This window comes from Neolamprologus brichardi, chromosome 7 (assembly GCF_056152115.1).
Source record: "Neolamprologus brichardi isolate AB-2024 chromosome 7, ASM5615211v1, whole genome shotgun sequence".
In the NCBI taxonomy this organism is placed as follows: Eukaryota; Metazoa; Chordata; class Actinopteri; order Cichliformes; family Cichlidae; genus Neolamprologus; species Neolamprologus brichardi.
Window position 1 is genome coordinate 63496606 of NC_142110.1, and position 15717 is coordinate 63512322.

Below are 15717 nucleotides of genomic sequence, written 5' to 3' on the forward strand. Positions count from 1 at the left end.
TATCAACTTGAAATGCTCCCAAAAATGGCTCCACAGCATGTAAAAATATAATATAAGCTCTGGCGGACTTGGTTCTATGGTAGGTCTTAAAGGGTTAAATGGCAGTCTGTAAGGACTGACACATGTTTGTAGACACTGAAGCAGTTTTTCAGATCCAGAGGTTACTGCCTGCTGTAACCTGTTTTTTAAATCCTGTGTTTTTTAACGGTTTTTAGCCCATATAGGGGTTGTCGCATGACATTGTTTATGCTGCGCGTAGATGTTTTAGCCTATTTCTACTAGAAGTGGCTTTGAGAAGAGGGAAGGTTTTTGCCCACACAGCAGAATTCTTAACAAGGATCTCCTGCCACCTAATGAATGTCTTCCTCAGTCAGTCATGAGCCATTTGCTTCTTTCCCCTCCTCTGTTCCGCTACCTGTCCTCGCTTTCTCCCTTATCTCTGCATGAGATGACACTACAGAGGCGAGTATCTATTTGGGCTGATCCCCCGGGTCCGCCTGAAGCTTTGACGCTTTCGCTTACACATCAGCTCAACGCTCCTCTTACCTTCCGCTTAGTGTCGGCAGCTCCTTTCTTCCCTCATTCTCCTGTCATTACACTTTATCCCAGAGAATTGGACCCACTCACGTTTGTCTCTGTGGCCTGGCAGTACATTCTCTCTCGCCTCTCGTCTCATTTTCTCTGCCTTTCTGAAGCCCCGAGGGAGCATTATTAATTGAAGCCAGTACCCCTGCTACTTCTTATAGCTCTGCTATCACTGATAATTGGACAGGACATTCACAAATCACACTCCTCTCCAGCTTCTCCCTTCAGCTCCTTTCTCTCCCCCTCAGATGTCACTTTGTGGCCTCTTGCGGTCGACTACCTGTGGTAATCACCTTTGGATGCAGTTTTTATACAATCAATGTCAGTGCAGTCCCTCATCCCTCACCCCTCCCACTGCATGTGAGAAATGACTTCAGCAACTTTGCTGGAGTGAAAAGGAAAATTAAGTTTTGCAAAAGCAAATTTATCTGCTGAAAAAAAATGAAATTATTCTTCTCCCAGTCATCCCGATTTTTCTCTCGTAGATGACACGCCTGAGACGTGCATCTACTCAGGATGGTCTCCCTGGTCAGCTTGTAGCAGCTCTACATGTGAAAAAGGTCGCCGGATGAGACAAAGGATGCTGAAGGCCCAGCTGGATCTCAGCGTGCCGTGTCCCCACACTCAAGATTTCCAGCCCTGCATGGGCCCAGGATGCAGCAGAGAGGGTAAACACACACACACACACACAGACACACACAGGTATTATTTGACAGATAACTCATGCAAATACACTCTGCAGTTTTTAAATGGCAGTTTCATTTATTAAGGTAAGAACATTATTCAAGCCTACCTGGCTCTGTGTGATAAAAGTCATTTGTTAACTCGTGAATTAAATGTGACTAACCACATTTTTTCACTAGCTGCACCTAAGACTGATTACTGTCACTTGAACCGAATCTAACAAAGTAAAGTAGGTTAAAAAGAATCCCTAAAGGCAACACATAATACCACAATCGAAAGAAAAAGCTGAGAACATTTAAGTTTGAGATGTAGTGAGCATGGAGTGAATTTGCAAGGACATAAATACCTGGGAAGATTGTAGCATTGCGTCAACCCTTAAGTTCTTCACACCAGCAAACTGCAAAATCTTTAGCTTTTATAGAGATCATCACACTTATTGATGATCAGTTAATCAGGCGCATTTGATTAGCAGCACCTGGCTGCTACTTAATACTGCAACGAAAACAGAGTGTTAGGGTTTGCTTAGATTTTCACAGCACTTCGCGGAGTTCTGTTTTTTTCACATGGCTGCATATATTGGGGGGAAATATTTATTTAAACTCCTGTTTTAATTTGTAAGTTTGCTGACTTACAAAGAAGCGAACAGTCTCTAATTTGAATGGTAGCTTCATTCTATGGCCCAGAATGGATTATGTAAAAGTTTTAACCCTTGGATGCACGAGTCAAAAATGACCCCAAATAGAAACAATGCATTTTGCTATAAACTCAGTTGTTATTCTTCAAAATCTTTAAAATAAAGAGTTGTAATATTTTCATATTTGAGGTATTCCTCATAAAACATGATTGTGACATGAGGCCCTTTGCATTTTTATTTATTTTTCATTAATTTTACGAAAATGCAGTTTTTATATCACTTGTATCACTTTTGTATGCTTGCTCTGCATATACTGCAGAAGCTGGGTCTTCCCTCTGAAAGGCACAATTTGTTCATCCACTGTAACACAATCACTGAGCATGCACAGGCCCCATATGTAGCGGAAAGCTGCCACGTGGTTTGTTTTCAGTCCATAGGCTCTGGTCCTCTTGTCATCAAAGTGCAAGAAACTGCGAATATCTTTAAATATTTGAATTGACATAGTGGCCTTGAACAATGGGTTATGCAGAGGACTCCCAAAAAACACACCGACTGGTACATCCCAGTTCTTCTCACTTTCTGCAAGAATGATCAATCAAATGAAGGCCAGGAGCTTTTGTTTGATTACATTTTTCCACTCTTTTCCCCTGTCTGTGGCTACTCTTTGTGCCTCCATGTTTGTACATGTCAGCACCTCTTCTATTATATTATCAGACATGAACATCTTCCATGCATCTATTGGGGAGACAGTACTAGACCCAGGTGCAAGCCCTGGCCGACTAATTCAGAATATTGTGGCTAGAGCAGTAAGATGGGCTCATTCTGTTAGACTAAATATTTATTTCCTCTTCAGAGGACTCCTCTGTATCTGACTGGCCTTGTTCAGTGTGTGTGGGGGGGGGGCAATAGTCTGGGTCCTCTATATCTGAGATGTCAGTGCCTCCGATTGGCTCTTCATCCCATCCGTCCTGGATCATTTGTAGGGCAAGGTCCACAGCTGGCCTCATAGAAGCCATGTTACTTTAAATATTAAAATAAAAAATCAGAAAGGACAATGTTTGAAATGCACAGGAAACTATAAACAGGGCTGCACATAAATGGTCCGCAGGTGCACATTTGCTGTCAAAATAAAAGACGCATACCAGATAAGAAGTTGGGACGCTCGTTTGTGTACATTAGATGTTCTGGAGGAGGACAGACATTTGTTCAGAACTCTTAAAGATGTTGAAGAAGCAAGCTCCGTAAGCAATTACTTTGGTGTTCCTCCACCACAAAAGAGACACGTATTCTCTGAATTTCCGGGAATACTTTTATTTTGACAGCCAATGCGCACCTGCGGACCACTTATGTGCAGCCCTGACTATAAGTCATGTATGTTACTGTGTAAAAATTAATTCTTGATCCATCAGAAGTGTAAGTGGGACAGTCAGAGTTGCTAAGAATGAAAGTTTCATAGAAGATTCCATAGGAACTGCTTGGGGTCATTTTTGACCCCACTTGTGGAAGAGTGGGGTAGTGATACTGTTGTCACCTTCTCCGAAAGCTTCTTGCTGATGGTCTTGTCGCCCAGCCCGGCCTCTACAATCTTGTCCCTGACATCTTTCGACAGCTCTTTGGTCTTGCTCATGATAGTGGAGAGGTGTGCTTTATACGCAGTGGATTGAGACTCTAAATTGGAGCCTGAATCTTGGCTGTGTTGTAGGGCAGCGGTCCCCACCCCCCGGGCCTTGGACCGGTACCGGTCTGTGAGTCGTTTGGTACCGGGCTGCGAAAGTTGAGGCTCAGGTGTGAAATGTATGGTTTTCAGGGTTATTTTGTTATCGTTTTTATCGTTAACTCTGTTTTCCTGGGTCTTTTCACGTGTGTTATGAATAAATCTTCTTTTTTTCGGTACCGGTACTAGTTTTATTTTGTTGTATTTATCCGCGACACCTTAAAGGCCGGTCCGTGAAAATATTGTCGGGCATAAACCGGTCCGTGGCGCAAAAAAGGTTGGAGACCGCTGTTGTAGGGGATCAAACACACATTTCACGTTATGACATGCAAATCAATTTATAACTTTTATATGTTTGTTCTTGATTTTTGGTTGATATTCTGTCTCTCTCCATTCAAATGAAATATTAAAATTTGGAGACTATTTATTTCTTTGTAAGTGGGATCAAATAATTATTTCCCCCTCCGTATATATTCTTGTAGAGGTCGAACGTGAAGTTCTTCTAGACCCCAACAGTAGATTGCAGTGAGTGTACTGGGCAGGAGTTCATTTAAGTTTTGTCTGCATTAATAATGGAGGCTTTAGAAGAGATTAAGATTTCTCAGCCAGATTTATTTCAGTAAATATCGGGTGACTGTAGCTCGGCAGCAGGTCAAATACTGATCGGAAGGTTGGTGGTTCGATCCCTGGCTCCTCCAGTCTGCATGTCAGGTATCCTTGGGCAGGATACTAACCCCAAGTTGCTCTCCGATGCATCCATCGGAGTGTGAATGTTGTTGGAAAAGCACTCAGTTTAGAGACAGTACTTGTGTGATTGGGTGAATGTGGCACTTTGTGCACTCCGGGAGAGTAAAAAAGCGCTATATAAGAATCAGTTATGCACCCTGACAAAATGCAAATGCAGATCATTTTTCATTTTCCTTATTAGATTCAAAATAACTGCTTTTGAATTCCTTCTGAGGACGGCCAAAAGAGAAGATTTTTACCTACTAAAGAGCCCTGATTCTACAATTCTACAAATAATATTATAAAAATTATCTAAAATACAAATTCAGAAGTATAAAAAAAGATGTCCTCCACAGTGTGGAAAATAGACATTTATTTCATTTATTTGTTTTCTCCTACTGTAAAAGTTAAGCGCAACTCTTGAGTGGCACTAATTTAGATTTCTTTAATGTCTTTAAACTGTGACACCATTACTTTTAATTAAATACCTTCTTATACAGTAAATTAGGCATTTTAATTAAACATCGTCCATCTGTTATGGACATGTCTGCCCACATGTTGTGACAGCAGAATAATTACATTTCTATATTCTTTCCAAACACATGCAGCACATGTCAAAACAAGCTTAAATTGTTCTGTTAAAGCTAATAAGAACAACTGGAGGACTGTTTAAGTATCTGTGCAACACAACTAAATGAACTCCCTCTTAAAAATCATGTGCTTTTAGAGTTTTGGACTTCTGGCTTCCAGTATGATCTTGTTATTGCTCCTTTAAGCCAGTACAACAGAAACAAAAGATTTAAAAAATGAAAAATCATTTCTGTTATATAATGTCTGTTTATTTTTGTGTTTATTGTTATATTCTCGACCCTTGTTTCATTTCAAAAAGGTACGTTATTATGACTAGTAAGTTTGCCGCAAGCCAAATCAGCATTGTTTGTGTCTCCCTACTGCCCCCTAGTGTAAAATAAACTAAAAGTTGCTGTTAATTCCTTGAGTGACATAAATCGGCTCAAATCTCAGTTTCAATCTGATCTTCAACTAAATGTACTACTGCAGTGAACACATTCACAAATCCTTTAAGCATCTTTTAACCAAGTTATCAACATAAATTACGATCTGTAATAATAAATAAATGTAAATTTGTCAGGTGTTAGGATCCCCAGCATGTAAAAGTGTATTTATAAGGCCAAATGGTATTTAGTTTGCGACTTACTTGGGTCCAAAAGTTTGAATAGAGATTTCAGGTTAACCACAATTTTGAAATTTCATTCAGTGGTTAAAATTATTAAAATTTATTAAAGATACTAAAGTGTAATTTTTGAACTCTGATTAATCACTAAAATTCCAAAAATGTTAGAACACTGTGTAAAAAGTAACTATAAAGAATTCAACGATTAAAGTCCAAACTGTACTCCCAAAAGAACAAATATTTAAACGGACACATTTACTTATGTCATAAAATATATTGGTTTATTTTGAATTTTATGACCGCAACGTGTCTCCAAAGTTGGGATACGGAAACAATGTAAATAAAAATGTAAGTGGTACTGAAAAGCAACTCATTAGCTTAACTGGCAACAGGTCAGTAACATGACTGGGTGTAAAAAGAGCATCTCAGAGAGGCGGTTTCTTCTTTGCTTTATGCACATCCACATTGTGCTGTTGCAGATGGTCAAGCTGCCAATCAGTGCTGAGAAGTATATACAGGTTTTAGAGGATATGCTCCCATCCAGACATCATTTACATGGATGTCTGTGTGTATTTCAGCAAGAACGAAAACTACGACAAAGAAGACACAAGCTAGAATCCTGTATCAGAAAAGAATGAACTGTTGCTAACTGTGGTTAAACAGTTAGCAGGTGTTTTCTTGACATTTTACACAGGTTGTATAACCAGAGTTGTGTTCATTGACGTTAAATTGTTAAGCATTTTCAACCTGTGCTCTACGACAACAATAATCAAAGCAGCCAACACTCACTTGTCTTCTGCATCCAGAGGAAAGCTGAGGAGTGCTGAACTGTTTTTTACCTCACTCTGCTCCACATCATCAAACCTTAGCAAAACCGGTATGTTGGCATGGCTACACATCAGTGCCCCCTTAAAATGGTAGTGCCAGATAAGTTGGTCTCTAGTGGCTGGTTCGCAAAAATAAATCTCATGTCCGATGGAATAGAAATTGTAATGTGAGTGACTGAATGTATAACTAACATGACAACAACCATTTTTAAAAATGCTTCAACAAACGAATGAGTCTCTTCTCTTCGCAATTTCAAATCCAGTCTGTTAAAAAAGCTCCTCACACTATTCAAAGTTTAGCTTTAGCAGGACGTTTTTGTATTCTGTAAAGGTGTCCTGACCTAAAAAACACAGGTGAAATGCATCTGTGTTCCCCTGAAGAGAGGGCAGAGACCTCACTACAGGAAACCTGGACACAACACCACCTGGGCTCATTGCTTTTTCTCCTTGCATTAAGCTGAGTCATCATTTCACAGCTACGACATTGACTCCTTTGGCTCTCAGTCTCATCACTGGAATGTTCAGCTTGTTTCAAGTGGAAGACAAACCTAAACTTAATAGCGACAAAGTTAAAAATATAATAATACACAAACAATAATGTGGAATGTGGAATGTCACAGTCACAAAGTGTACTAAATGAATCAAAACACAATTTTGTAATATTACATTAAAAAAAGTTTGCATTTCCTGTGTTCTAATCCTTTTAGAGTTTGAGACATTAAATCGGATCAACAAGAGAGGCAATCAGTGAACCCTCGAAATAAGCAGATTAAAGCTTCGCTATTTATCTTATTCCAAAAACAAAACGCACTCAGTGACTCTGGGTGGTTCATTGTGGCTTAAACCAATTGAATTTCATTCCCTTGGTTATATTTCACAGCCCGGTGAAATTCTTTTCTACCTAAATTCCATTGTGACAGTTTAGGTTATTGTTATGAGGGATTACTGTGCGCTTATGAAAGGAAACAGGTGGCACCTTTGTCATTAAAAAGTGAATCTCCAGCTACTATGAAAGCTCCATTTGAGAAAAAGGCCACGCATATGTGAAGATATGTTTATATAGTTTCATCAAGGGAATATGTGACAAAATACAGGAAATCCCTAATCACACAGAGTAAACACTGGTAATTGGATACCCTAATTACTTCACTCAAATATAAAAGATTATGTGGATCAGGTCTTGGTGCCAGATGGCCTGCTGCATCCAGGATACTTAAATCAGGATTTGATTTTGTTTATCTCTAAAAGAAATCAAAGCACCGTGCTTTCAATCTTATGTTGAAGCTAATAAGAGCAAGTGGAGGATTGTGTATGTGCGGGAAGCCAATTATCAGTCTGACACAAAGTGAGGGCCCACACACACAAACATATTTACTAAGCTGACAGTTCAGGTCAGCTCTCACTTTCTCTTTCTTCTTGCCAAATGAGAAACTTTTTTGTCTGATTTCAGTCAGAGTTGATGGACCTTTGCTTAAAAAAAATGACAGCAAGCACACAAACGAGCAGAAAACTTCCAAAGTTTGCTTTTGCTTTTTTTCAGCGAAGTTGTCAGTTTGGAACAAATACTGAGAGGCAGTAAAGTCAGCGCCTGTCTGCTCCCCGCCCACCTCCTCGCTCTTCTTTTGCTCCCAGGATGTCTACAAGGCCTCAAACTAGTGAAGCTCCAGCTGTTCAAGGCTCAACAAGCCTCTAACACACACATGCACACACTTCCACCCCTCACTACTCCTCTTATTGATTACCAGCCAGCAACATGGATAGCTTTTTGTTCCTGAGCGCCTCTCCTTTGTTTTCATTTAGCGCTCCGTTAGTGTGCAGTGGGAGATGGATAATTGCAGGGTTCATGCTGGGGCTGGATAGAGGCCGCCTCCAAGGGTGATTAATATTCCTGGGAAATATTTTGTCTCTCTAGAGGCCTCATCCAAGCTTCAAATACCTGTATCTATTAATGATTCACTTAGCTCGGCTTTATTAGGCCACCTCTGATAAGTAACACTATTCTCAGTTTGGCGGGAGGCTTATACATTTCCAAAAAGATGAAGAAGAAAAAAAGAAAAACCCATGCTAAGTTGCTTGAAGTTTATTCGTTCTTTTAAAAAAAATCTTACAAAACGATCTCTTTGAATCCGACTCCCTTTTGTCACTTTTGATTCACTGTCTTAGTCGCTATTCTCAGTAGAGGTGTTGGAACAAGATGGCTCATACAGCGTCTCTCTGTAAGTGAAGAACAGGGAGATCCCGAAGCACCATTCTGGCTAATAGTGATAAAATATACCAGAGTGGAACCTTGTTAAGTTCGAGAAGCTGCAGTTCACTTTTCAGCTGATACACAGTGAGGTCATACATATTGACTTCCGCTCCCTGAAGGCCCCTGCTGTGAATAAGACTGTCCCTCAGGCAACTCGCCTTATTAAAAGAGAGTTAAGGCAGTGTCCGAGGAAGGGCTTTTTTAAAAGTGGCACTTTCAACTCTGAGATGACTGAACAGGCTGAAACCTAAGCAGCTGTGGGGGGATTCTGGTTTGGTGTGTCGAGAGAGAATCCTGTAACTCAAGTGCTCCTGTATGGATTCTTTTTGTTGAGGACCTCTTGACTGAGATAGTGAAGCTGAAATAGCTCACTTGGGAGAGTGCTAGACTGAAGATCTGAAGGTGCCATTCCAATACTGGGTTTTAGCAGCGGAAAGGCTGCTTCTGCAGAAGGCACAGGTGGGACAATAAAACACGTTTCCTGCTGAAATTACTTTTCTTTGCATGGAAATGTTGGGAATTTTTGAGTCTTTTTTCCACAATGGTTGGTTTAAATCTTTTAGGATAAAATGTAAAACATCTAAAGAAGCTGACATTTCAAAAGCATCTTCTAAAAAAATGAAATGCAGTGATTTGCTTAAAATTTAGGAGCTAAAAACAGCACTTCCATATAAATAAGGTAAGTATATTAAAAGTTAGACTTATTAAAAAATAGTAATATGCAGCATATAAAAGCTGTGATTGTAATATTCTGTAAAATCAACAGTTTTGTTTTTAAGACTTATTCATTTGTGCTCTGAATCTGGAAGGTTCTGAAGTTATAGAATAGAATAGAATAGAATAGAATAGAATTCAACTTTATTGTCATTGCACATGTCACAAGTACAGGCGACAAAATGCAGTTTGCATCCATCCAGAAAGTTCTTTAGCCATAATATAGATATATTACAGAAATGGGTCTGTTATATGTATGAGGGTACAAAATATGGGTCTATTATGTGTATGTTACAATGTACACGGTATGAAGGTAGGTTATGAATATGCTATAAGTATAAGTATGTACAAGCTATGAACAGGATATAATTATGAAAACTATACAGAAATATGAACTATGCAAGTTATAAACAGTTTTAAACAGTTGTAGAATTATAATTATTGTATTATACAGAATGATTGTCCATACAGCATTTACTGTAGTGGAGTTAAGGTAAGTGAAGTATGTGGATAATGTCTACAGAGGCTATATAAAGTGTTTTTGAGTGGTGGTTCAGTCCATGTTATTATTGTGTGTATGTTGTCCATTGTGTTTGTGTTCAGTTATATGTGCATGTCACTAAGATTCATGTCTTATTGATGATCCCGCTCGTCCTATTGGCTCACTACAGCGTATACATGCAGGGTGTTCCTTATTCAGACTAATCTCAATAGTCCGCTCAGTGCGACATGACGTCAGGCACCCTCCATTGATTCTAAACGTAGAAGAGGATGGTCAACCCACCAGCTACTGTCTGATAAATTTGCAAAAAATGGTATGAGGATATTGTCCAGTAATCCTAAGGCCACTGTAGAGTCAGCATTGGTTGGTAACCTTCAAAAGAGCCACTTTGGGGCAATTTTCTGCCACTGAAAATCTATAAGGAGCTGCAAGAATCCATATATACTAGTCTGAACATAAAAGGTGTAAATTAAAATCTTTTGCCACATGTGACTGCTCTGCAGTGGGTTACTTACTGTATGATTATTTGGTGTCTGGTGTCATTATTATTATTATATTATTACACAGCATTACATCAATGTCATGTTTGTGGTACATTTAATAAGTAAAGAGCTGAAATTCAACACTGGCTTTGAATTCACTTTCATAAATCCAATACAAACAAAAACTGAATCTGATAGCATGTTTGGGCTTTTGAATCAGAGTAAAACTATTCAGGCCACTTTTAGTTCTACCTGTGTTTTTATGTTTTTATTTTATTTGATCATGAATAAATACACAATTAATAGCTTTGGAAGGTCCCTTAAGAAGCCCGGAGAGCTATTCCTGAACTTACAAGGAAATTACACAAAGCTTGTCTAAGAGAATTCAGGCTGTGACAAAGAATAAAGGCACTCATATCAGATACTGACTAAACTTATTAGAATTATACAAACTCTGGTTTTTGCCTTATATACAGTATTTCCATGTATGTTTGTAAGTTTTCAATCAATAGGTTTTTCCATTTTCCCAGAGGTGGGTTAGGTGAGCTGTTTATTATTGTTTTAGTGTTAATATACAGATAATTTAGCTTTTAGGCTCCGTTGATCTCATTCCAGTAACCAGCTGTGCTTTGCAGCGGCTGATATCACCTACCTCACTGACATACAGACACAGGGCAGCATGGTGGCTTTTTGTTTTCATGGCTGCCACTTGTAAGTCAGCAGATTTAAATAAGGACTCTTTAAAATTAAAAAAAATGATTTCCAACAATCTGACCTTTAACCTCTCCATGTCTCTTTGTTTCTGAAACTAGGAATGTTCACAAGGAAAAGTATTTTGGCGACAGTGTATGTTTTATGACGTCTTGTGGAAGCAGACTTCCAGAGTGTTACTTTTATACTGCATACACTGCGCACAAATGACAAATGCAGGTGTTTACTCAGTAATAAAAACAAGTTGGTGGTCGTCTGCTTTCTCTTCCTGCTGGACAGAGCCCTCGACGTGCATGATGTCAGAGTGGATCAGCTGGTCGGCCTGCAGCGTGTCCTGCGGGATGGGGATGAGGTCTCGAGAGCGATATGTCAAACAGTATCCCGAGGACGGCTCGCTCTGCCAGCTCAACACCGAGGAGACAGAGAAGTGTGTTGTCAACGATGAATGCTGTGAGTCTATTTTTTCTCCCGTACGAACAGATTGACCCAACCGACCAAATTAACAATGCCTTTAATTTGAGCCAGCTGCTCCGTTTCTTTTCCGCATAGAGTTTAATGTAGCCTGTCGTCTTTAAATTAGAGCATCTAATTTCACCGTGTTTAATATGCAAAATAGTCCAACCAAAAAAAGAAAAAAGGTTGTCAAAGAAGCATAAAAGAACAAAGTGAAAAAATAATGGCATAAATGAAATAAATCATGCACAGTTAATTGGTGAACAAGGTGTATTTCATGGCCGTAACATAGTTTAGAACACGTGTATTTATGCTCCTAATAAAAACATGAAAGAAGCAGCGAAGTTACTTCAGCTATTTTATCTGGATGTTAGCATTAACATGCACTGGTGCCAGAAAATGTGTGTAGCTGATAAGGAAGTTGTTCCTATAGAGCCGATATAAGGTTGCCAGATCGTATCTGTTGGGCAGGATATATGTGATTTTTCTCTGAGGGCATTCAGGCAGCCATTTCTGAAATCCATTTTGAAACAGAGCGGGGGGGGGACTGGACTTCTCTTAATGCAGTGCACTTTCTGCAAACATCCATCTGTCCATCTATCCATCCATTATCTACTGCAAATCCAGGACTAGGTCATGGGGCAGCGTTCTAAGCAGAGATGCCAGACTCCCTCTCCTCACCAACACCTCCAGATCACCTGGGGGATGTCAGTGGTTGCATTACACCTACTTTATACACCAAGAAATGTTCTCCAACTCTCACTTTGGGTTACAACTATAATAACATAAGTAAAGTCACTTACATTTTTACATAAAAACAGGTTTTAGAATAGGGGTGGGTTTTTATAATCGATTTATCGATTAAAATCGATTCTGGCTTGGATAACGTAAAATCGATTCATTAAAATCCTGAATCGATTTTTTAATATAAATTTATTTTGCCCGAAATGCCAGAATCTCTGGTGAAATCTCACAAAATTTCAACAACCACCAAACAGCTAAGACAGTAAATGAGAGCAGGAACACGGATTCTGCACAAAGACGTAAACACACAGCGCAACCCGCGGATCAGAATCAGTGAGATGTCGCCTTTCTCACGGTCGGGGCTGAAAGCCGACAGCTCGCTGATTCTGATCTGTCGGCGGGTCGCGCTTTGTGTTCACGCCCTTTATGCGCTGATTCTAAAGCTGTTAGTTTGATGTCTCTCGAAACAATATTGACTGAACCAGCAGCAAAAGAAGATCCAAACTACGCTTCACATAAACATCGTCATGTATTCACTCTGACTTTTACTGTTTTGCTTCGACCACGATGCACAGCTCTCTCTCTCTCTGTAATAATGTTTTCTGCATTATTCGCTTGCTTGTTATGCACAAGTCTACCGTTGTTTACAGCGCTGTCGGTCGACGTTTTTTTTTTCCCGTTTTATATACTTCCGAAAAGAAAACCTAATTTCTGCCGTTCAATACTGAACAAATTGAAACTTTTTAAAATTATGCAAAATGCAAAACGCTTAGCCGTGTCTCTAATAAAACCGCTGTAACTTCAGAGGTAATGTTCATGTGTTGATTAATGGTTTTCTTTCGTTTTTGATGTACTGCAGAATATTTTTATAAAATCCCAGGCCAGGAAAATCACCTTCATGTTTTTCTGTGTTTTATCCTCAGCTACTTTGACACAAAGGCATCTGCTGTGAATGTACTGATCTGAATTATAATATTTCTGACTGTCAAAATTTCCCAGATTCAAATCGAATCGAATCGAATTAAATCGAATCGTGGATCGAATCGATTCGGGACCTTGTGAATCGGAATTGAATCGATTCTAGAAATCAGTGACGATACCCAGCCCTATTTTAGAAGTAGTAAAAAGTAAAAATGATGTGTTTTGGAGTCGAGAAGGAGTCTGACTGGCTCAGATCTCTGAGATCAACAGACAGAGGAAGCTTTTTATAATTCCCCCTGTAGTGTGGCTGAAGAGTGTGTAACTTGATAAACAGTAATAGCAACAGAGGTTATGAGCTAATTGACCCACTTGGATGCCTTTTGTGCCTGAGTCTTGTTACACTGCCCATGCCAGTGGCTTCATTGCCGTAGTGTCTGTTGCTTCTTTGTAGTTTGATAGGAGTCGATATTGCACTATTTGTGATCATCTTTGTTTGTGATGTTTTTATTGAATTCATGAGAGACACGCGGAGCAGGTATGGCTATTCAAGGTCGTCCGACTTCTACCTTTGTTCCTGGTATTCACTAAGTGAATGATGGTGAAGGTTATCTGTCTTGTATAAAACATGTGCTCTGTATTTGGAGATTTGGAGAGTAGTCTGTTTTATCTCTTGAGTACTTTTGCATATTAAAGGAGTTTTTCTTATTAATGGTCAGAATTAAGTGGAAACTGAAGGAGAGGCAGATCTATAAGCTCTTTATATAAATACAGAGTAGAAACCATCGTATTTACATCACAGTGATGGCTTTTTTTAGGTTTTTTAAAGGCAAAAGGACTGTTTTTTCTCCTACTTGTCCTCTATTATTGATCGGTCGGTCAAATTTGCACAGTAGTTATTCCGCTGTGCTTAAAATACTAACATATATTAACTGAAAGTGAACTAACGATACATTTTTGCCGTAAATGTTCAATTTTGAGCTGAAACTGATGGATGGGGATGGTTTTTGTATTCTGTTCTTGCAACAGCACCCAGCAGCTGCGTGGTGACTGAGTGGGGGGAGTGGGACCCCTGCAGCGTCACCTGCGGGATGGGCATGAGAACAAGGGAGCGTATGGTAAAGATGCCCCCTATAGATGGATCCATGTGTAAGACCGAGGTAGCTGAAGTGGAGAAATGCATGATGCCAGAATGCCGTGAGTCAACAGTTGCCGTTTTGTCATATGTTGTTTTTTTGCATGAGCATTTGTTGGTATATTAGTTAGGGATGCAACGATACCAATTTTTTCAAACCGATACTCAGATCCGATACTTGGATCTGAGTACTTGCCGATACAGAGTACAAAACCCGATACTTCTACCACACACACACACACACACACACACACAAATACAATTAATTGGAACACAGGTTTTATTATATTCCCTGCCGATAAAAAATACAATCTTAATAAAAATGACCACAAAAAAATTTCAAGTGAAAAATAAGCACTTCTGTTAAATTATTGCAGAGTCTCCACATTGTAATTTTACAAAATATCACTGAACTATTGGCACTGTCTCGAGCTTTCAGAATAATAAATAAACACTTCTGTTTGGAATAAAATAAATACAAATTAGGTTTGCGAATAAAATAAACTTTTAAATTATTGCAGAGTGTCCATATTGTAAACAAACAAAATAATTATTATTATATAAATAATAAAATATAAAAAATTATAAAATAAATAATAAATATTTATTTGTTTTTAGATTGGCCCCCTAGTGGCCTACCAGTATCGGTATCGGCCCCGATACCCGATACCAGTATCGGTATCGGCCCCGATACCCGATACCAGTATCGGTATCGGTGCATCCCTAATATTAGCACTTCATTTGCATTTTATTTTAGCTGACTGTAATGAATGAACAAATGCTATAATTACGTGTGCGTATCACTTAAACCAGATACCATCCCCTGCATGCTGTCGCCTTGGTCGGAGTGGAGTGAGTGTAGTGTCACATGTGGACGGGGGATCCGAACACGGCAGAGGATGCTGAAGTCTGATCCTGCAGAGTGCACTGAAGAGCTGGAGCAGACAGAGAAGTGCATGCTGCCTGAGTGTCGTAAGTGCTCTTTTGTTGTTGTTCTTCTTCTTCTTAGGTAGATACCGGGTACAGCTCACACTCTCACATCTAAAACCAGCCAAACACAAAAGAGCGCTGAAGATTAAACGATCCCTGTTTGCATTAACTGAACAGGATTACATGAGAAAAGTGGAGACTAAATATTTGAAAGTAATACAGAAAGCCAGAATATATTAACATAGTAACTAGTTACCTATTAATGCTAATATCTGATCACACCAGCTCAATGCATTTGGAAATTTGGAGGTGGTCAAGATAACCTGCTGAAATTCAAACTGACCATTAAAACGGCGACTAACATTGCTTTAAGTGACTTTATATTTCAGAAACTGCTGATCTACCAGGTTTTTCCCACGTAACTATCTGTACGGTTTGCAAATAATAGTGAAAAAAAGAGATCCAAATATCCGATGAGCAGCATTTCTCTGTGAGAAAATGCCTTGTTGATGCCAGAG

The 15717-nt window shown here is 39.3% G+C and overlaps 1 protein-coding gene across 1 annotated transcript in view; it reads left to right on the forward strand.

Annotated features, from left to right (window-relative positions):
- spon1b (spondin 1b) overlaps positions 1–15717 on the forward strand; it is a 135337-nt gene that overhangs the window by 113498 nt on the left and 6122 nt on the right. Inside the window, exons 11-14 of the mRNA XM_087844096.1 lie at positions 1071–1253; positions 11299–11469; positions 14164–14331; positions 15083–15241. Coding sequence (XP_087700222.1) covers positions 1071–1253; positions 11299–11469; positions 14164–14331; positions 15083–15241 — 681 coding nt within the window. The remainder of the gene's footprint in view (positions 1–1070; positions 1254–11298; positions 11470–14163; positions 14332–15082; positions 15242–15717) is intronic.